The 23244-nt window shown below is 46.9% G+C and overlaps 1 protein-coding gene and 1 long non-coding RNA gene across 2 annotated transcripts; one reads left to right on the forward strand and one right to left on the reverse strand.

The window, feature by feature from the left end:
* Positions 1–24: 24 nt before the first annotated feature.
* LOC125702291 (uncharacterized) lies at positions 25–17559 on the forward strand. The gene is made up of 2 exons (XR_007380513.1): positions 25–1982; positions 3651–17559. It is a non-coding gene; the product is annotated as an uncharacterized LOC125702291 (long non-coding RNA).
* Positions 17303–23235, reverse strand: LOC125702283 (protein SCO1 homolog, mitochondrial). The gene is given in 6 exon segments (XM_048965361.1): positions 17303–18162; positions 21223–21338; positions 21452–21544; positions 22072–22269; positions 22792–22928; positions 22930–23235. Coding segments are annotated over 6 exon segments (969 nt in total). The 5' UTR covers positions 23226–23235; the 3' UTR covers positions 17303–18033.
* Between the last annotated feature and the right edge of the window lie 9 nt (positions 23236–23244).

Below are 23244 nucleotides of genomic sequence, written 5' to 3' on the forward strand. Positions count from 1 at the left end.
ATTCTGCTTTCATTTCTGCAGGTCTGGACTCTTCTGGGACAAGAAGCAAAGCACAGCAGGTAAAGGAGCAGAAGCAGACAGAAGGCCATCTCTGGATACAGACTGTCCTGTGCAGCAGCGCTGCGAGGCAACGCTCATATTCTCCATGGTGGAGAGGGGTTCAGGCATGCTGAAAATAGATCCCTCTTGAGGTGGAGATCAGGCAGCTGCTTCCCTGTCTACTACCTTTTCAGATGTGGGTTTTCTTCTCCTGAGTGGTGAGAGACAAAGAATGAGAGGATGATTTTTAGCAGGGTGTCAGAATGAGAACAAAGTGAGAAAGTGGAAGAACCTGTATGTTGGTTAGTGGGAAACTCCCTCACATGTGCGTTCAGTGTGGTAGAGGTCATGAGCTGGAAACACACCAGTGTACTTGTATGACAGGAGGTTTCGCAGCGTGGAAAGGAATCTCTTACTGGTGATCCTCAGCCTTTTCCCCTGAGAACTACTCTCCAGCCCTCTGCTCCTCTGACTAGAACAGAGCGCTGTGCCAGAGGAAGGGAGGGAAAACATGGTTACAAATCTCTGACATCTTAGGGGCTGTAGACAGCCATCACTGTCCTGTGCTCATCTGGACAAAGAAATTCTCCATATTTTTCTAAATCAAAATGCATATTAAATACTTGTCCAAACAAATTCCACTATGGCAAATGTACTGCTGGAAACTGCATGTTTCCACTTAGAAGCAGTGCGCTGGTACAAGCTTCAACTATTTCAAACCTGTAAAAAGGTTTTATTAGCCTTACTAACTTTAACCTTATTGAGTCAGTCTCGCTTGTTTCTTCTTTCCCATCAACTTTTCAAAAACAAAGGCTTCCTGGGGATTTTCTTTTTCCTTGTAGAATGGAATTTGGTTGAAAGGAATTCAAGGAGCCAACTCAAACAATGACACAAAATTCAACTTTGTCCAATTTGTGAATGACACTAAATTAGGCAGATGACAAATGACAGAGCTTAATTCCAGATACATTAAGAGACATGAAGACTGGATGAACACAAATGTTATGAAGATCAGTGTGGACAAGTGGAAAGCTCACAGCTGGGAGAAAAATAGCCTGAGGTGTCAGTATGAGCTGGGAACTGACCAGTTCAGCAGGAGCCCTGCTAGAAAGGACTTGGGAGTTAAGATGGGTGCCCAGAAGGATAATGAGTGCTCTCACTGGAAACAAGGCAAAGATACTGGATGATGCTCTGAGCATGTTCAGTTGACTATCAGAAGCTAAAATCCCTTTTGTTTGGTATGACTGAGTTGTCATCTGAAATGGTTTGTCCACTGTGGGGCTCTCCTGTTCAAAAAGGATATGAACTAAAATGATGAAGATGGTCTAGGGTCTCAAAAAGTAGTCCTACAAAGAGACTTCCAGGGTTTTTAATGTTAGGAGCAAAGGACTAAGTTCCATGTAGGGCAGTTAAAAATACAATGTTCTAAACTTTTCCAATTAGTAGTAGGCAATGTAACAAGGGACACTGATCAAAAATCACAACTTGAGAGGCACTAGTTAGTCATTAGGAAAACTCTTCACAAATGTCTGTACGGAGTGAGATCAAAGGATTGCATAATCTGTCACTCCTGAGATATTTCTCACCATCCCAGTGGTGAAGACTTCTGAACTACAAACCCCCTCAAGCTGGTGAAAGACATGTGACTAAAGCAAAAACAAGCCACAGATGGGAAATTGTACTGAAAACAGTACAATCTGTGTCACTGCCAGTAATGGGAGACAGAAGCATAAGCACTTTCCTGCTATCTCTGTGTGAAGCCTAAGAAACCTTTAACCTTCTCAGCTTTCAGTAACTTGTCCATGTGTCTACGCCACACAGAGTCTGTAATGCTCGCAGGATAGATAGGGCAGACATCTCCTTTAACAGGGATCCCCTTAAACCCCTTGCTATTGAGCCCTGGAAGGCTGGAGAGAGCTCAGAGCTGCTCGACTTCTGCTCAGGTAGGAAACCTCCTCTTGTGGGTCAATGCCCTTGAGTCTGAAGAACAGGGTTATGAGTTTCCTGTACCTGGGGACAGCTGATCCTCCCCCAGCGATCAGTAGCCCTGACCAGGAATGCCTGTGTGGATGTGCTGCTCCTCTGACAGACCATTGGTTCTGAGCATGGGCAGGGGAAGGGCTGGCATACAGCTCTGTGAGTGCTGTGTGAAGGAAATCCCACCAGGGACAGGTTGAGGTCAGAGGAAGGAGGGGAAAGGGAATGAGAGAGAATGATGAGTGGAAGGTGGCAGTGTAAGAGATGAGAATGTGGAAAGAAGCAAAAAATGTGCACGTGGAGATCATGGAACGGTTTGGTCTGGAAGAGACCTTTCAGATCATCTGGTTCCAACTCCCTGCTACATGCAGGGACACCTCCCTCCAAACCAGGTTGCTCACAGCCCCATCCAGCCTGGATGTGATCTGATGAGGGAAGAGGGCTTTGAAGGAAAAAAAGCCAAGAGCTGTTGGGGTAGATAAAAGAGGCATTCATGCAGAATCTGGGAGGGCCTGGCTGTTAGCAGAGCTTATGGAAGGGCATCGTCCTGTTTGTGTGACTTGGACTGTCTTTACAAGCACATCATGGCCTTTTTCTCTCAGGAATCTTGACATGACTGCAGGCATCACTAGAGACAACAGAACTTGTAGAACCAAGGATTAGAACCAAGTTCCTTCTGGAGGGTGGCTGCCTTCCGCACTGTGACAGGCTGCCCATGCATAGTCCTAAAGCTCCAAATTGGATGAGAGCATTGCATTTTATGAGGTACAGCTGGGGATCCCTCCAGAGAACACCTCCCCTGCAGAGGATGGGTGCCTCAGCAGCCCTTAGGGACACACTAAGATGGGTAAGCTGGGTCAGGCAGTTGGTGAAGGAAGGAGCAGAGGCAAATGAAGGTGTCATGAAAGAATAGCAGGAGGGTACACGTGGGGCAACACAAGATTCTGAGCATCCAGCTCAGTTTGATTTTAGCAAGCCTCCATGCTGAAGAATCGCAAAGGGAAGCTGATGTGGCTCTGGACAGCCTGGTGGTTGGCAACCCTGCACATAGCAGGGGGGTTGAAACGAGATGATCACTGTGGTCCTTTTCAACCCAGGTCATTCTGTGGTTCCATGGAAGAAATAGTTTTCCACTGTTAATTAATTCTGCTAGAGCCCCTGAAAATAACTATATGTATTTTTTTCCTCAAAGCCCAGCTTACTCAGAGTAGCAGACCATTTCTGCTAATTTGTCTGCTCTTTGCTCACAAAATAAGCAGTAATACTGATAACTGTGAAGTATCGTGATCAATAAACTTTAGTTCAAGGCACGTTTTTCCAAATGCGCTGTGATTCATTAGCACAAAATTGGGTTAAAGTTGGGCTCTTAAAGCCCAAATGTGTGCACATGGGTGGTAGGAGTCCTACCTACAACCACATGAAAGCAATGTGTGTGTTCTGAGTTTCCTGGGCCCCCTTCATGATAAAAGGGGAAGAATGAGCATCTCCATAATTAAGAAACTGTCCTTAGCCTGGATTCCTATGGAGGAGTCCTTTCTTCTCCACTGACCATGGAGGGGAGATTACAAACCTATTACAATATGAATGGCTGACACTACAGGAGAATAACCTCAGTACTGATTTGTTTGATCCAGATACCCATGACTCCAGCATGGTTCTGTACAAGGCAGCAGATCCATATTCTCACTGAATTTCAGACAACGTGGGAGTATAAAACAAGGTATCTTTCCAAGACAACTTCTCTTAAAAACCCCATCTTATATTTGAACAAAAATTGCAAATTGGGATTAAACAATACTAGGAAACTGTCACAACAGCAAGGTCCCCCTGCCCAGTCCCCCTCTAGGGAAAGCAGACACAAAAGAAGCAAAATTTTGTTATATATATTAGCGTATTTCTGCAACTATCATCCTCTCCAAAAGCAAGAGTGGTTTGAGGTTCTGGAGTTCCTTCCTGTGTTCTTATTCACCACTGGACTGCTTCAGAGCGAAATACAGAAACTCACCAAGTTCCCTGCTGCCCTACATGCCCAGCTGTAATGTGAGCTGTGCAGTTAAATGAGATAATCTGATATTAAGGCAGACGAACTAAGAGGCAAGGGGATCAAAGAAGATTGCTTTATCAGCCTCTTAGGGGCTTGCAATGGATTTTACAGAAACACAGTCTCATACCTTCTTTTAGTTCATGGCAATAAAAGAAAGAACAAATTAGAGGGATTTCTCAATCACTGATGTTTGACCGAGAGAAGGATTCTATTCCCCCTTTGGCTTTGGAGCAAAGCAGTAGAACTACAGCCCCCCTCCTCTCCCCTTCCCTCCTCTGCCTCCCCATCTCCTGTCTGCTCTTCTTGGAAGAAACTGGAGAGAGGTTTTGTATGTGACATCAGTGATATTTTTACTTTGGGAAAGGCAGCAATATCACCAAGACACAGCTGCAACCGTTTCTTTGCCCCCCCTCCCTTCCTCCCCCACTGAGTTCATTAGCAAATCTCTTAAGAGGCACAAAGGGCACAAATGCCAAGAAATGTGTCCTCCATTATGCCACGTGCATCTGCTGAATCTGAGACTTATTTTAGGAGGAATTAACATGTATTCCTTCAGAATTTCAAGAGGAAGAACACCCTGCTTAGTCACCAACATGAAAGAAACTGCACAGCAAGCTGATTCAGAACACCAGCTTCACTTAACATTTAGCGAACATTTAGTTAACACTTTAACATTTAGGTTGTTTGACAAGACTTCCTTAGGTTCTACAGCACTGTGATGCTTCCTAATCAAAGGCAATCCGATGCTGTCTCAAGCTATCTTCTCCCTGGCATTGCTACCTGTTACTTGATTGACAGTACCTGAGTAAGTATTTTTTACCAGTTTAGATGCCAGGTGTTAATCAGCCTGCCCCTGCAGAGGAGGTCAAAGTTACTGAGCTGAAGAAGAGGAATATGGACAGACTATTGGCTTTCCAGGCTTGCAGCTGGTAGGATAGATGTGGAAAAGCTGTAACTGGTTTCAGGGAGCAGCTATTTAGCAGTGCCCACTGCTCCAGTGTGCTTTCCCATAGTAGATCACCGTAGATCACTTTGCTGTGATAATTATTTGATTATTATCCTCTGATTCAGAAAAGAGCTGAGTGTAGCAATCTTTTTCTTAAATAGTACACTTTCCTTCCTCCCTTCTCTTAGATAGTATCCCTCCTTCCTTCCTGCCTGCCTGCCTGCCTCCCTCCCTCCCTCTCTTTGTTTTCCGCAAGACTTCTGAGAATTTTATTCCCAAATAACTTGCTTTGCTGGCTGCTGTACAGAACTTACCCTCAGCCCACTTGAGAGGATGGGGAAAGCAGCTGTTTGCCCCTTTCCCACAGTGAGTACTACTGTAAGGGTTACTCAACTGTGGGAAAACTGGAGCAGAAAGACAGCACCTGCAGAGAGAGCCTCATAAATTTGAGAACATACAGCCATCCACATCACCTTAGAACAAAGGACTGGCAGGTACTCTGTAAGGAGAGTATATAAGATGACTGGTGAAAATGCATTTTCACATTTTCCAAAGTATTTACAATTTTATGAAAGCATATAATCTTCCCACCTGATCATTCCTTTTCCAAAGTGAAGAATCATAGTCACTGTCTCTCCAATGTTCCCATCAGCGTTGACATCTTTCTACATAACCTTTCTACTTGCACAGGCCAGAGCTGTGGAGAGCACATGGTTTGTGAGCCTGGCACAATGATTTCTGTTTTGTTCTCAATTGATCCTGACCATTCCTAATGATCAGGCCTTTTGTGGCCACCATCAAGCACTGACTTGACATTTGGAGACTATTACTTGCTGTCTGGTAGCCTCTTAACCCCATTTACTTGCTGTCTGGTACCTCTTAACCCCAATTCTCCTTTCAGAGACTGGATTTCTGTAGGGTTTGGCCTACACAGCTCAGAGGCACCGAATAGGCAGAGGAGCTGACCTTTGGTTGCAGCCACACAAAGGGTTTTTTTGGCTGGTGTTGCATGGCCTGCCTTACAAGGATGATGTGGTATGCAGCTTTCAGCAACATGACAGTGCGTGAGACTCAAGCAGCTCAAAGCAGCAAGCAGAGCTGCAGAGAGACAGGTAAAGAGGCCACCTGTTGTGGAGGGATGACCAGCTGTAAGCTATCAGAGGTGCACCATTACTCAGGCTCTTCATGCAAACATCAGCGGAAGAGATCTGGGCAGCAGCCACTGCCAAGGAGGTGACATTCAGGATGCCCTTTCTGTCACCCACCAAAGCAGCTGAGGGGCTCCAGTTACAGAGCAGGGGAGTGGGGTGGGCAGGCTATGAGGCCTCCGGGAAAGACAGAGAAGAAAGAGAGCAAGTGGCAAAAGGGGGAGGGAAGGAAAATTAGGATTAGGTGCATAATATTAGAACTAGCAACAACTGCATCCTAAAAAAGAGAGCAATGAAGTGATATCTTCCTTTGCTGACACTCATCTTAGACAGATGCACAAATCCCACTTCTGGGCAGGTTTCAGTGCTGTAAGTGGAAATATACTGATACTGGAATTTGTATAATCCTGTTCTCCTTAAATGTTAAGACTTTTCAAGGTTAGAACACTGTAAGATCTTCTGAGTGCCATGGTCACAGCAGCGCAGTTACCTATTTAGCAGAATATTTTCTAAACTAACTTCCTATGTTGCAAAAAAGTTCCTTTTGCATCTTCAGGAAATTTGCCAACAGACTCATTTTATTCATGGTGATCAACATAAACATTTCCTTAACTGCTCTCTGTATCCACCTGACAGACACAGGGAAGCATACACGTTTCTGCTCCCTCTGGACTGCAAATTAGCTGCACAAAGCAGACCAGCTCCGTCAGAAGACAGTGATGGTGATGTGCCACCAGACAGCCAGCAGCCAGGGTGCCCCCATGTGAGCAGCTGGTGATGAGCAGCTGGGGGGGTCTGGCAATTCTTACATTCTCCGTTCTGTGGTAATTACCTGCTCACCTCACTTTAAGTCTTCTAAGGACAGATGTTTCTCTTTGAGTGTCTTGTCACAAAGTTCTTGAGAAGGTCTGAGTTTATGCCAAAGGAGAAGCGAATACTGAGCCCAAAGGAAGAGAGAAAGTTGTTTAACATCTCAAACAGGACCATGGCCTGCGAAAACGTATCCCAAATCTGCCGCATAGAATCAGAGAACCACAGAATGGCCTGGGTTGACAAGGACCTCAAGGATCATCTAATTTCAACCCTCTTGCCATTGGCAGGGTCACCAACCAACAGACCAGGCTGCCCAGAGCATCTCAAGGTGCAGTGCCAAATTCACTCAATTACCGCTTTGTCGAACATTACAGGTGTATGTTCCCTTCCTTCCAAGTTAGTCCCTCAGATTCCTCAAAGTGCCCTGCTGCTGCAGTTGACCAATGCCTTCCCAGTTGTAGGGTCTCAAAGCAGAGCCATCCCCTGACCCTGCACTGCTCTCTGCCTCATGTATTTGCTAAGCCTGCAGCTTGCCCCTTAGTTCAGTTCCAAACCCTCCATGTACACTGAACTGTATTTCTCCAAGCAGCACTGTGCGGACCTCAGGGAGCTGCTGGCATGTGGAGATGGTGGTGCCCACTCTGCTGGAGCTGTAAGAGCAGTGCTCTGAAGCCTTTAACAGCAAAACTTGTGTCCTGTGTGATTTCCTTCTCTACTGGGGCTCCTTACTGTGAACTACTGAACGCGGCTTTACTGATAGAGTGTCTGAAGGGAAATGTTTTCAACCATTTGTTCTGCTAGAACTGAACTGCTACTGTTGTGCTCAGGAGTTCTCCTGCAGTCCACACAGTCCACACAGGACAGCAGTTCTATATAAGCCCATCAGCTGCATCTATTTTAAACTTTCTCTCAGAGGTCCTTGTTTACGGCCACTATGAACTGATGTTTTTCTCAAGACCTTTGCACAAGCCCTGGTCAGATGACAGGCATCCTGACTCCACAAATAGAGTGAGAATGCAAAATGACCCTTGTTCTCCATAAGGCAGTGAGCAATACATCTTCCATTTCCCTCACATCAGTGTCCCACTTTGGTCCTGATCATACAGCAGGCTTTATAGCAGTGTCTGTCTTTTTTTTTTCCCAGCCTCTGCTCCTCCTGCACACATCCTCCTTGGCTCAGATCACTGATTTGGTCCTTTCCCCATTACATACCTAAACTCTCCTTCCTGGCATCCCTCAAAGCTGCTCAGCCTCTGCTCCATTCTCCTCCTCCGCTGTGTTTGTTGTTTTCCTTCTCATCCTATTCTTCAACTGCCAAAAAACCCACATGCAAAGGAGGTAGCCACAAGCTGGGCTTCCTCTTCACTCCACATGGCCTAGGCAAGCCAAAAGGTCAGACACCCATGGGTTAGATGGTCATATGCATATAATCATTTTAGTGCTTACCAATAATTTATCTTCCTGTTTCCTCTGACCATTCTTCCCTCAACCTGATGCTCACTTGTCATTTCTCCCACTCCCACATCCTCCACCATCTTCTCGCTCTGCCCTCTTCCTCCACACACTCACGTCTTGCTCTCCCTGTCCTCGTCTCCTCCCTGCTCTCCCCAGCACAATTTCAAACTCCCATCAGCACTTCAGCACTGTGGTTACTCATACTTTGTCTCTCTTGTTTTCCAGTTTATTAATTTTTTCAACAAGAGCCACATTACGGTGCATTTCGTGGCTCATCTCACATGTCAAGCGCTGGGGCCCCAATTCAGTGTTGGATGTCAGCATGGCCTGCTCTTGCTCCACCCGGCTGAGAGAGGCATGGTTCTCAGCAGTGCTGCCAGCCCTGAAGAAAGCTTGGAGCAAGTGCTGCTGCCTTCCTCATGATGGGAGGGGATTCATGGATTTGGGTTCTCATTCTGAGCAGCAAGAACTGAGCTTTCACATCCACAGACTTTGCTTCTCATTGTCGATGTCAAGAGAAGTGATGCCCACACGCACCCCAAGCTGAACACCAACGGCAGCTGTGCAGCAGCCGTGCTCCTGGTGGCACAGCACATCCCAGCAGAGCAGGGCAAGCACCCAGGAGCCGCGTTCACACACTGCCATTTCCACTGGCTTCAGAGGGGCCGCTCCGGCCGGCTCCTGACTGTTCACATTTCAGCTGAGAAAGGAGCTGTGCCGGACGGAGCAAGACTTTCTGGGACAAGAATAGCATCTGCCATCTTAGGACACAGCACAGTTGTCCAGCTCCTGCATGGCAGCACGCCGCAGTGAGATATAGAAGGCAAGCTACCCGCTGAGGAATGTCTTCGAGTGCTATTCATGGAGGCGTATCATCTACAGCAGCAGGCCCGGCCCCACGCAGGAGCCTTGCGAGGGGGGTTATTTTGAGCTTTGGGCGCTGAGGATTGAAGGGAGACAAATGACAGCCATCCTCCTGGCACAGGCAACTGCAGAGCTCTGTGCACAAGCCCCGCAGCCTGTCAGCGCTTCTGGGGATGACGCTTGTGAAGCTGCAGGGCGACGCGGTGGGACCTGAGAGCCCAGGAGATGGGAGCCAGGAGGGAGCTGAGAATTCGCTGGGGACACGAGGGCAGGCCTCAGGCCTGCCTGTCCCAGACTCAGGCACTGCTCTGCCTGCTTTGTTTTGACCGCATCCCTGGGTGCGTCGGCAGGTAACTTTGTGCAGGTGCACACTGTGATCAGAGGAGACACAGTTAGACTTACAACTTGATAGCTGCTTCATCTTCAGAGAGCTACCTTCCCTTTCATTTTGTGCTTTTGGTGCTCTCTCTTTTTTATGTTTTAATAAAAAATACTTTAAAAAAAAGTTTTATTGCTTATATACATTAAATTGCGTAAATGTTTAAAGCAAACAGATATCAGGCTCTTTTACCTTTGAGTTTAAATGACAGGAAGACTTGAGGAAGAACTGGTATGCAAAAGGAGAAGACGGCTGAGATGAACTTGCCAGAGGGATGAGAGTTCAGAATCATGTGGGAGGAGGGAAGGCAGAATGTTCTGGTTTCATCTGGGATGAAGTTAATTTTCTTCCTGGTAGCTGGTAAGGTGCTGCTTTATGGATTTAGGATGAAAATAACATTGATAACTGAAGTTTTAGTTATTGAGGAACAGGAAAGAATGGAGTAGTGTGGGACAGTGGAAGGTTTGGGACAGATATGCATGAATATCTCCAAAGGGGAGACTCCAAAACATCTCTGGGTATCTGTGCCAGTGTTCAGCCTCCCGCGCAGCACAGCAGTGCTCTCTGATGGTCAGACAGAACTGTCTGGGTTTCCATTTATGCCCAGTGCCTCTTGTTCAGTCACTGGCACCACCGGGCTCTGTTCTTTTGCACTCTCCCCTCAAGTATTTATAGACACTGATGAAATCTCCCCAGGATAAAGGGAACAGTTAGTAAGGAAACAAGAGTAATGGTGTGGTGGTGAAACTTAAACACTGGAGACAGGGAATCTTGAGGAACAGGCAGCAAGCCATGCAGTGTGAACATGAAAAGCTGTAAACACATCAGTATCTGAAAAACAACCATGCTTTTGTCAGTAGGAGCACTTCTCCCACCCACTGGCTCCCAGATGCAAGCAACAAATGGGCAAATAGGATGCAAAATGCAGGAGAGCAGAGGCAAACCCTGTGGAGCACAACTACTTCTGAAGCGCGAGGAGCTGTCATTCCTCACACCTTGGTATCCCCAGCAGCCTCCAGCAGTGAGCTGACAGATTATTTGATCCTCAGGCGCACCCTGTGAGAATATTTGAGTAAGAGATTGAAACACCACAGGGTATGTGGTGGGACTGTGACGGAGCTGCAGCTCAGCAATCATGTGCAACCGTACGCTGTACAGCCTGATGCTGTGCCAGCTTCTTCATTATAGCACCAAGAATTAGCACTCCGACTAAATGGTAAATAATTCCTTTTATTCCTAGTTTCACTCATGCTCACTGCTCTCAGCTCATGTTGAGAAATTGGAGCGTGTGCCTCCAGCATTGTCAGACAGCATCCCCCAGATCTATCTGCATTTGAGGAGAGGCTGCTGGGCAGTGACGCTGGCAGCCTCGGTGGTTTGTATTTGTTGTGTCTCTCACTGCCAATCAGTCCCTGCTCTTACTGCTTTTTGAGAGTGGCTGAAGCTAATAGAAGACACTTCATATTTTGAGGCCAATGTCTGTCACTGATACTGACCACAGTCACAAGCTGGTAAGTGTCCCTCTGCAATGCTTTTCAGCTTCATACCTTCATCCAGGATTCCTTCTTCTTGGCCAGCTCTCCATTGAGTGCTCAGCATTGGATGACACACTTTGCGTTCAGTCTTCCCTGCACCCAATTGTCCGCTGCTGAAAGGAAGCATGGAGCAAAGCTTTATACACCTGCTTTGTTGGAGATAAAGGTCAAAGGGACAGATCTACTTATGTGATTAGGACTGACTGACTTTCACACCCTGCAAAGGGAAGAAGAACTGCTGCAGAGAAGTGGTAGGGAAGCAGCAACCCAGTGTCATAGAAGGGGAGAACCAAAAAGCTTGCGAGCAAAGCCAAAGAGATGCATGCTCTTTCCCTCCTCCTCTCTTCCACTCCTGTGCTCCACTTTTTTGTCCATTTTTCCACCCTCTGCTTCCCTCTTTATCACTCTTTACCTTATTTATTGCTGTTTAATACAGGACAGAACTTAATTTTGAAACCATGTATTCTGGGGAAAATGTTCCTTCCAGATCTGTTCTGAACAGAGTTGCCTCAAGCCACATGCTGGTCTGCAAACCAGGCAGTACGTCCTACCTAACTGCACCCACCTTTTGCTGTGGTTCTTCTTATGATGCTCAACTTCATGCTTAGACCAGAAATGCAGATATTGTGCCATACCATTATAGCACAGCAATTTAAAAATAAAAGCCAATTTCAGGAGACAGGGAAAGCAGTCAAGAGCAGATTTTGCATCACCTAGAAACGAGGTAGGCATGCCTAATTCCACAGTACAATAACTGGGAGCCTGAGTAGAAAATCTGCAAGATGACACAGAACGAGGCGCTGAGGTAGTGCACTGCAGAAGGTGGCTTAAGGCAAGTGAGCCCCTAGCAGGTAAGAGCAGCATTTGGCAGGAGTCAGCATGAACTGATAGGTGTTGTCAGAGATGGAGAAGATGTGTGGAGGGGCCTCCTGGCGCTTTTTGCCTTGGTAGGCCAACACCACCTCCGGGTTGTACAACGGCTGGAAACTGCAGCATAGGAAGTTCCGCACAAACATGCGCAAGAACTTCTTTACAGTGAGGTGATGGAGCACTGGAACAGGCTGCCCAGGGAGGTGGTGGAGTCTCCTTCTCTGGAGATGTTCAAGACCTGCCTGGATGCCGACCTGTGCGACCTACTGTAGGGAACCTGCTTTGGCAGGGGTTTTGGACTCGATGATCTCTGGAGGTCCCTTCCAACCCCTACAATTCTGTGATTCTGTGATTCTGTAGGGGTTGACAGTGACACAGAAGAGGCCCGAGTGGGTCTGTAAGAAAAAAACAGAAGAGAAGTCATGGAAGCCCCTCTCCCTGGCAGCTGATTTTTCTCCCTTGCAATGAAGAGAAACGTACACAGATCATCTGAGAGCAGCAGTAGCCCTCGGGGCTGTGGAGAACAGCAGATTCATGCAGGTGTGTCAGTATGGCCACATCCTCAACTCTGTCAACCAGGTGGGTTCACTGCAAATAAACCATCAGATTTGACAGCAATCAACCACAACTCAGAAGGAAAGGGTTAACTTTGATCCTGAAGTTCTCAGTGTCCATTCCATGTGCACAGATGCTGACAGGAACAGAGAACTAATAACACCTATAATGTGTTTCAGGATTTTCTTCTTGTTTAATAAGACACAGCCATCACAGGGCAGACATTGGTGCCATCTGGTAACTCTGTAGTGCTGGCAGATGGGATGTAAGTCCTGGAATCGTTGAAGCCACATAGCCAGAATTCACGCCGGATCAGAGGACCAGACCTTTCTATGTGTTACTGCTGCTGGTGGCTGCAACGCCCATGGGCACAACTGCTGCCTGCCTGACAACACCACAGAGGCAGGAAACCGACAGCACGGTTTCATCTGCAGTGAATCTTTCGCTGGCACTCATTCTGCTCCTGGTTCCTGGACACAAGACAGCTCTCTCTTGCAGCAGCTCCGTCTGCCGGGCTTGTGTCACGCTGTCCCATCTGCAGACATGCATGCAGGCAGGGCAGACGTGCAGGAAAACAGATGTGCACAGGTGGCAGCAGCCAGCTGCGCCACACGGAACCAGGGAGGAGCTTGAAAATCCTGCTGCCATTTTCCCAACCTGCTTCCCTCCTTGCTTCTATCTGCAGATGAGGTGATTGCTGCTCCCGTGGCCTGCAAGCCAACAGTCCAACCCAGGGGGAAAATAACACTGGTGCTATCTGTCTGTTTCCGAAAGTTTAGTAGCTTCCAGGTTCAGTGAAGGTCCACTGAGCAATGGACCTATCTTGGGCTTTTTTTGAGAAGGCGAGAATAAGGAATGTCGGTTTTGAAAGCAACCCTGTGATCTGCTTCCTTACATGCTCTCCTGAAGGGTTCAAACATGCAAGAAGTTGGGATTCACAGAAGGTCTCCATATAGAACAAGAGGTTGTGCCTGAACTGCTCCTCACAGGAAGTACCTGAGAGTCATACCGAGGGCTCCAAGGTAACGTCAGGTCAGTGCTCGGAAGAGAGCGTAACTGACTGTGAGAGAAAGGGAGAAAGGAAGGAAGCATCATGTAGGATGTGTCAGTTCACTCACATCTCCATCACTAATCCTGCTTCTTGGAAAGGTCGCAGTTGTATGAGAAATTATGCAAAGAAAAACAAAGATTGCAACAAGCATGAAACTGGCATCAAAAATGAATCTATGAGAGCAAAACTTGATGGGATCTGGCGGTGAAAATGAGACATTAGAAGCCTGCAAAGTCCTGAATGGCAGAGAGCCATCCCTGCAGCTGTGCTGGTGAGGAATGATTCACTATTTCTGTATGAGCAAATACAATCTGAAATTACCAGGCTGCATAAAAGACAGGCTGAAGTTACCAGACCGCATATTGCAGTGAATAGGAGGCACTTCACACCTATTACAATTACAAATGATTGAAATCTGGGTTGTGTGAGAGGAAAAAGCTCAAATGGGTACAAAAAAAGGCAAAGCCCAGGAAAGCAACACACAGGTCCTTGCACACCATCACCTGCTGCACTCTGCTGCCACGTACCTGTGGTTGCTGCACACTGGGTATGAAACAACAGATCACAGCTTTATTCTTTATTTTCTTAATGTCTGGTAGGGATTACTGCCAGGACATTGGGTGAGGGGCTGCAGCTACTTCTACAGAATTTACCTGGACACAAGTTGTTAATATGTTTCAAGATTAAGATTAAGGCCGTTTCTTCAAGATAAAGACAGTGGAGGCTTCTAGAGGGAACAGACACGCTGCCGATACGAGTTTCACATGCGAAGTAGCTGCAAGCTCTGTCACCAGTAAAGTGAGGAACTTAACAGAGGATATAATAGTATTAGAATAATAGAATACAAACTGCAGCTGAGGAATGCCATGACCAGCAAGGCAACAGCCCAACCTGTTACAGAGCATTTTTATCTTAAAATCCTGCTGGGAACAATTATCCCATAGATACCTTCATCTCTGCATTCGGAGTAAAGCCTTCATCTGAAGGGCAGTCAGGCTCAGGAGGAAACCTGCCCCTGCCCAGTGTAAGTGCTTCTGTGCTCCTTGCCATCCCTAGCAGGTGTCCTGGCCCCCAGCAGGGAAGGGAGGAGGGCCGGGAGGAACGCACACAATCTCCCAGCAGTTTCCTTCCCATCCTGCACAGCCATGATCTTTCCTATGGTGTGCTCTGCCTGGGGTTGGCCATGAAGCAGCAGGTCCTGGTATCTTGGCCGGTTCTGTGCCTGTTCTCTCCATCTCTGACTGGCACAGGCATGGTGCGGCCCTGCTGAGATGTGCCATGATGGACTGAGGGGAACATTTCCCTTTAAATCTGGCAGTCAGCTGTGCATTCATTACAGAATTTTGCTGCACATATATGAAAAGAGAGCAGTAGCCATTTCACAGTGATTTGCCACTGAACAGCAATCTTTCAGGAACAGAAATCAATTTTTCAGTGTTTCTTTACTGGCTCTGCTAACAACTGACAATCGCAGTGCCAAGCAATCCACAGCCTACTCCCATTCGTTACATTTTTTGCACAGAGGTGTCCTTTACATCAGCTTCCACTATACGCAAAGCATCACATGCACTCCTTGTGAAAAACTGACAGTGGTAAGAGATCCCACAAGGGAATTTCAGTTCAGGAGGCCACTCACAGGGATGGCAGGGACAAACCTCACCTGGGACTGTCCTCAGCTTTGGCACTTCAGTGACTGCTCCTGATGCAGATCCCCCACACTGCCAGAGAGAAGGTCCCCAGACCATGAGTGTTCCTGATGGAGGTGACTGCATACTGCAAACAACAACCATCCATTCCTGAATGATCAGTTTAAGTAAAACTGGGTTTGAAACAAACAGATCCTCTCTCTCTAAACTCTGCAATCGAGCTGCTGCACTTTTAGCTTTGATATGTCTCTTCCATTCCTTTCAGAAGAGTATATATTACGAACCTTTTCAGTCTGTAAAGATTCAAATGATAGTACCAAAATTAAGTTTTTCTTCCATGAGGTACCTTAGGCAACCAAGAGAAGCATAATCAGGCTTTAAAGAGGCAGTCTGAAGATTCCCTCTGATCATCCAAGACCCAGAGGCTTAACAGCACAAGGGGGAGCACTGGAGGAGCTGAGCATCCCCACACCTCCCAGCAGCATCTGTACCAGCACTGCTCACTGCTGCTTGTTAGCACATGGTGTGCAACCTTTGGGCTGGTCTGGGTTGCACTGAGAGAAGAGGAATTGTCTTGGGCTGCACAGAAAATATGTAGATCATTATGAAAGTAATGCCTCCTATTTATTCCCATGGAAGCTACCACAGCTACAAAGAGCACAACAACACTAATTGATAGAGCAATTTTGTTTTCTCAAAAACAAAATGTTTTGTTTTGTTTTTTTAATATAGTCACTATCATTAGCTGTGTTTTCACCAGCAATGAGCAAGAGCCTGCATGCTACATTCGTAACAATCTGCATCAGCAGAGGTCACCCACTGTTGCTGTCCCCACTGCTGAAATGCAGCACCCATCACCTCACTGTGCTCACATCCACCACTTGGTTTCCATAAACATTCAGCAAGCATCAGTGCATGTCAGTAAGTGCCATTTGTTCTGCATGTAGGAATTCAATGACACATCTCTGCTTCATACGCACTCCCATGTCAGGCACCATTGTGTCACAGTGCCCTCTGCTGCCGTCTGTCACACAGCAACGCATAACGAGATACTGGTGGGAAGGTTCAGCCTCTACTGCCGTCCCACCGATGTCCACCTCTGACAACATGGGCCAATATAACAGGAGGCATTACTTTCGGAGCGACCTTCATATGCAACATAGTTAATACATACAAGCAACAAAATTGAGTACAGCTTTAAGGCAGATTTCCCAGCAACACAGAAATGCCAGCTGGAAGGGTGCCTCCCACCTAAGGCACCAGGACGAGGCACGCAGAGCTAGAAGGTGCCAAACATCTTCATTATAAGGAAAGTTTTGAACTGAATTAATTTACTGCCTCTGGGATTCTGGGAAAAAATAAAAGGTGAGATGAGACTCCTCAGAAACAATACTGACTCTATGAAAACAAAATTATTATTGCCATTGCCACTCATGCTAGACATTACTGGTAACACCTTGGATGTGACACGGCTCCAAGTAACATGAGACCCAGCATGAGAAACTTCCTTTGGAAGCTGCTCATTTGCTAACTGCACCCAAAGCAGCCAGAACAAGGCTCAACAGCTGAAAAGGAAGTTAAACTCTACTAAGACACTAAAACACCTGGTATAAACCAGTACACAAAAATTCCTGGTGACGGGCACATCCAAACCATGCAATGGCCTGTCCTACTATATTGTATGTATCAACACTACTTTCTACACAGATGAAATCCGGTACGTGAGTTTTGACCAGCATGCAAAGTTCTGATGATAACCCATTATCAGTCAAATCAAATTAAAGAAAATGCAAACAGATGCCTCACAGTCACTCTGCAAGTGAGACTTCTTCTGCATGAACCCCTCCAGCGCTGCAAAGCTGCCAATACGCTCCGGGCTCTGAGTAATGCTGTCCCCACATGCAGACAATTCCAGACACACTGCAGCCACTCTTTACCTGGAGGCTCTTCCTGGAAACCTTGAAAGTGATAAACAATTACACAAAGCAATCTTTATTTTCAAATGCTGCACTGCATAAATTTTATCTGGTTAACAGTCCTATGCACAGACACAGACCCCTCTTCATCCTCCCCACTTCATTACTCAACAAAGCACAATCAGGCCAACTACACAAAAAATCACATTGATCTGAAGAAAAACGCATTTGCAACTCATTACTCATTTCCTTACAAGTCAACAGCGCTTCCTTAGAGAAATCATCAAGAAAAAAAAAAACACTACTTCTGCATTCAAACGAGGAAGATTGGGCACGGTACAGCGCTGGTCCCATGCATGGCAGCTGCTGACATTTCCAGCATTCTTCATCTTCTCAACCTCAACAACTTTCAGCCTCTCTATCACAATATACTAAGTGCCATTCCTAGAAGGCGTGAAAAAAAGAAGGCAAAGGTCCTCCAGATGATGTCTGGCCAAGAGATACCAACTAATTCTGCCACGTGTTCTTCTGAAATGAAAAGTGTTTTCTATCTTTTGTACACACCAACGTTTCCAAGAAGTCCTGAATTTCAACCTGTAGTCCAGATTTCTCTGCAGATGCTATCCAGCAGGAAGGTTCTGTAGATTTTTGAGTACTGTTGCCTTTCGTATTTGGAAGAAAAGAGGTATATGGTGGTTGGACATTACACTCATGCATTTCTGCTTGAGCTCCACAGAAAACAATGCCCAATTACAGCCAACCCTACAGCTGATGTATGTCCAGAGACCTCATACTTTATGATCTGTATTTCCTCATGTGTGCAGCAATAGAAGCAGAAATCTCAGCACTTCTCTTATTCTGGCCATAATAGTCCACAAAGTCACCATCTGGCCCAAGCAGGTACATTATTATTGTGTGATCCACCTGCAAGAAAGCACATTGTTATCTGGTGAAAAAAGATCCCGCACAACTCTCAAAGACAGCATCAACCATGCTCCATTCAGTGGTGCATCCAGCTGTCCAACAAGACTTCTTGCCAACAAGCTAAAGTAAGATCTGGGAAACTTTATCATCACCTGAGTGACCTTCTGTTGTTCTACTTGACAGAACAAATTCCTCACTGGCACTCAGGATGCATGAAGGAGCTCTGTATGCAGACAGATCCTCCCCAGGCAGAGGCAGCCCTCCCTCAGCACACAGAGGGCTGGGAAAACATGGGGAAGGCACAGGCTGGTGGCCTTTCCCCCTCACTTTTCCCAATTTCCTTCTAATTCTCCTAATGCTCTCCAACACCAGAAGGTATCCAGGCTTCTGTTGCTCTTATCATGTAAATCCAGTATAAATGGAGATAATTCAGTAAAGAGAATTCGCCATCACTGCAAACAAAGGGACCAAGGGCATCACTGGGACACAGGAGCTGCAGACACAGGAGCCGGTGTGCAGGGAAACACCACGTGCTGGGAGAGGGTTCCCTCTGCTGGCTCCTTGTGATGGCATCTGCAGACACCACACGGAGTCTGAGAGAGATAATGGGACAGAATTTGAAATAACCTGAAAAAAATTAACAGTAACAATGGTTTGGAAGTGTGAGGTACTCCAATTTTATTTATATTAAAAATAATTTCATTTTAAGTATATTTAAAACATCTCCGGGTGATCCGTGACAGCACCTCTATGAGAAAAGACATAATAAACTGAAAATGGAGGCCAGGAATCTGCAGTGAGTACATAACCTTAGTGCCACTGAACAAAAACGACACAGATGCACTCACATACCAAGAGCAGGTCTGTGTTTGGAACCAAGAAACTGCTTAAGTATTTCCAGCATCAGAAGCTAAAAGGATGCATTACATTTTACAGCTTTTCCATAATGGCATTTGTGTTTCTTAAAATTTTACTGAAGTATGTTTAACTAAAATATTTTATTCTAGGTATCAAATGAGAAATGACCACAAAATCAAACACCAGAACCTTTTAAAGGAGTTTGAATTATAATCCAAACCTTCTTGCCCTTCGATGAGACTACCACCAACACAAATCCAGAACAGGCTGCCTGCCCATAGATCCTGAACTCCGTGCCTGCAGGAGGTTAAGGACAGCCAAGAGACCACTACTTTTCAAGCTGTGGTGCACTGCCACTATATGAGTGCACAAGATCACTGTACGACTTTCAGTGCAATCTTCCAAACCATGAAATAAAGCAAAAGATAAAAAAACTGCACGCTCTGTAATTAATTACGAAATTGAGATTATTATATAGGAACTATCAATATTCGAATAATACTTGCAAAATATAAATAGAAGTTTAGGAATGATTATTTGTAAGTGTTCATCTCCATGTTCTTTTCAAGCCAAAACAAGCAGAGAATTGATCTCTGCCTCCTCCCCACCGCACATCAGCACACAGAACACACAGCGCTCGCTCCTGCACAAGCACCATGCTGACTCACTGACTGGAAGGCAGCCCTGTGCACGACACAATGAGGAAAAAAGCCCTTATTGAGAGAAGAGGCAGAGCAGTAATTGCCTTGGTGACAGGCAGGCACAAAACCAGCCTAAAGCTGTCCTTCCAAGATTTGCTGTTGCTGTTATCCTCTTTCCAGTTGGTTTCAGAGGCTTGTGTCTTCTCACCTTCCTGTAGCAAATACACAGAGCTCGCTGGAGTTGCAGCCAGAATTGATGCACACACACTGCTCCCTGTGGCACCACGGCTGCGGCTCTCAGGCTGTTCTGCTCCAAACTCACTGCTTTCTTCCTCACTGTCTCCCACTGCTCTTCTCACACTCCAGGCTTCCAGGTGCTTAGCACAACCCCAGCACAGCACAGCTGTTCTCTCTGGAGCCTGAATCCTTTCTCATAATTACTAACATTTGTAGTTATGGTCTCTTTTTATTCTTCCTTCCAGCTTCCCTTGAAGCTGCTCTCATCTACACACTTCTTTCCCATGGCGAGATCCGTGTATTAAAACCTGTAAGTGCTTTGCTAGAATCTATATGTGATTTAATTCACAAACAGCAGCCCTCCTTCAGCTTTTGCGACCTCTTTCCATCTCTTCTGAAACTCTGTTCACACATTCAGTGTAAGATTCGACAGACTTTTTTCCCCTCTACTTAGTCCACATTCTTTGCCAATCCTCCTATTCTTGCATCTCCCTTTCATAAATCTGATTTGAGGCAGTACCTTTTGACTGACAGTAGACTGATAAAATGTCTTTTGAATTTCCCCAGCAATCTCCTCCCTGCACCCAAACATACTGTCTTGGACACTGCCGTCTAGCTACTGAGCTGACACTTCAAGCAAAAGCTGGTTCTTGATGTCCCACCTGACACTCTTTTAGGAGTCCAGATGAGTACGTTTACCATGGTGACTGTCTTCCCTTTACAGAGACTGTGCATTGCTTTTGCCTTTTCTTTACATGCATCAATGTTTTTGTTCCACCAGTCTTTTGCCCACATGCATAATTTATTTGCTGCAGTCAGGCAGTTTGAAAAATGAGAGTAAGGATAAAAACACTGGATCAGACCAAAACCAAAGTGCTACTTTCCTCTATTATCTGTCAGTTTCCAAACATTTCTAGCTCACTGGCCTCCCAAGCTGCACATGATTTCTCTGCATTTCATCATCTGTAATTCCTCAGTTCCATTTTCACTTTGGAGCACATGGGAAAAGAGTCCATCAAATTGGTTATGTGATGAAAAAAAGCAGTTAAATTCATTATCAGGCCATATGAGCCTAAGAGCTCGTATGCATTCTGCATGCAGAACTTGGACTGCATGTTTCCAAGAGCTATGTTTTCAGTGAGGCGCTGAACTCGTAAGAGGGCTCCTCAGTTCACACCTCTATAACTCAGCTCAAGATGTGGGTGCAACAGGGCTCTGTCACAGAGGGCTTCAGCACAGATTACAGCAGCTGTCTTTTGATTAAAATCTTTATCCCATTCTCAACTAAAACCTTCCATTAGGCAAAGGCCCTACATTTACTCACAATGTAATCATTGTCTTCATCTTTGGGACCTTCGCTGTAATACACGCGGAAGGCTTTGGCCACTTGGTCAATCTGTGCTCTGGTACCAGTCAATCCAACCAGCTTTGGAGAAAATTCTACAGAGAAAAAAGACACTTAGATATTCAAGTGAAAAGAATCCTCTCGAAGCCTCCTTTTCATTACTCTTTACTGATTGTTATAAAGCTCCAAGATAGAAAAAAACCTGTACCTTTAACATATCTGGCAATGGCTTCTTCACTGTCCCTCTCAGGATCAATGGTGATGAAGAGTGGGGTCAGATCAGGCAAGGACGGGATTCTATCTGTGAACAGAAACATCAACTATTACACTTTTTTCTTAGCAACCTAAAAACCATTTCCTAATATCCCTTCAAACACAGTCAGAGGCAGATTGCTACAACATCCACCTGAGTCCTCCCTAAGTAGCAAAGAAAAAAGGCTGTTTGGTGTTGCTTAATTTCTATAATACTATCTCTGAAAGAAGTAAATAAATGCCATGAAAACCAACGCTCTGTGCTTGTGCACAGCTCCAGCTGGAGGCTGTGCCCTGCTGAGAGGAGAAGACAGATGGGCGCTGGTGCAGAACACGATTGCATGTAACCTGCCATGGCCATGCCTTATTAAACAGAAATCCTCTGTTCTAGAAAGGTCAGTGCTGTCACATCCCAAACACCTGATCCGAGAGACAGGAAGCTTGATTTATGTATTGTTCAGTAATTAATTCAACTACTGAATGCTAATTAACAGCATTTTTTAAGACAGGCATTTACTCCCACAGGCAACAGGTCACCACGATAAGCCTTGCCCTCCTACAGCCCAATCCCCGTACCAATTTCATTGACCACTTCAATCATTTTGTCCAGTTCCTCGGGACAAATGTCGGGGCAGTGCGTGAAGCCAAAGTAGATGAGCACCCACTGGCCAAGATAGTCTCTGTTGGTCCTGGGCTGTCCCTCGTGGCTGACAAGCGAGAAGGGCCCTCCCAGCAGCGGTTTCCCGATGCCTCGGTTCCGCTCCTTCTCCAGCTCTACAGGAACAGCAGGAGGAGGTGAATTCCAACACTGCAATCTGTACCCCATCCCTGCAGGTCAGGCCCCGGAGCAGCAGCAGTGGGGCAGCCCTGCTGCCACCCACTGCGCACAGCTCCCAAGCAGAAAAGGCTCCCAAGCAGTGCCTTCCACTTCAGCCAAACTTCTGTACCGATCGCTATGTTCCAAAAACCACAACGATCGTTCATCGTCACTGGACTGTCACACTGCTGTCGCAGGTGCACGAGATGGAGAGTTGTGTGGCCCGGCTCCGTACGCATTGACGAACCGAACACATCCGGCAGTTGTGAGACTTCAGCATTAAAAACGAGGAAATGCGTGCAGAGAACCGCAGCTCCCGGGGCAGCGGAAGGTTCTCCCACCCCTCGCGGGGCTCCGAGCAGAAAGCGTGAACGCGACAGAAACAGCGCGCGTGAGAATGCAAGCAGGAAGGCAAAGGAGCAGCAATTCGGAGAAGGGCTCCACGATTCCACCCCGACCCCCCGCCGGGAAACACTCACTCTCCTCCTTCGCCTTCTTCACCCTCTTCATGGCCAGCAGCAGCCCTCCGCACAGGATGAGGGCGGCTCCCAGCGCTCGCCAGGACACCAGCTGCAGGGGGAGAGCTCGGTCAGGGGCCGGGCGCTGCCCGCACACCTCCAGGCGGGGTTCCGGCCCCGAGGCGGGGGGAGCGGGACCGGAGCGAGAACTCCCCTCCTATTCCCCCCCCCCAAGTTCTCACCGTGCGCTGCGGTGCTGCGCGGCGGCCGCTTCCGGGCGGCAATCGGGACGCGGAGCGGCAGCCCGGTGCCGGCGCGGCCCCTAGTGACAGAAGCGACGCCGCGGCCCGGTCCTGCAGCGCCTGCATCCGGCTCGGGAACGCGACAGCGGCGCCGGGAGGGAGGCACCACGGCCGCCACAGCCGCCAGCAGCGCGAGCCGCGCAACGCCGCCATTCCGCCCGCCCGCTCCTCC

The sequence above is a fragment of the Lagopus muta genome, chromosome 18 (assembly GCF_023343835.1).
Source record: "Lagopus muta isolate bLagMut1 chromosome 18, bLagMut1 primary, whole genome shotgun sequence".
NCBI lineage: Eukaryota > Metazoa > Chordata > Aves > Galliformes > Phasianidae > Lagopus > Lagopus muta.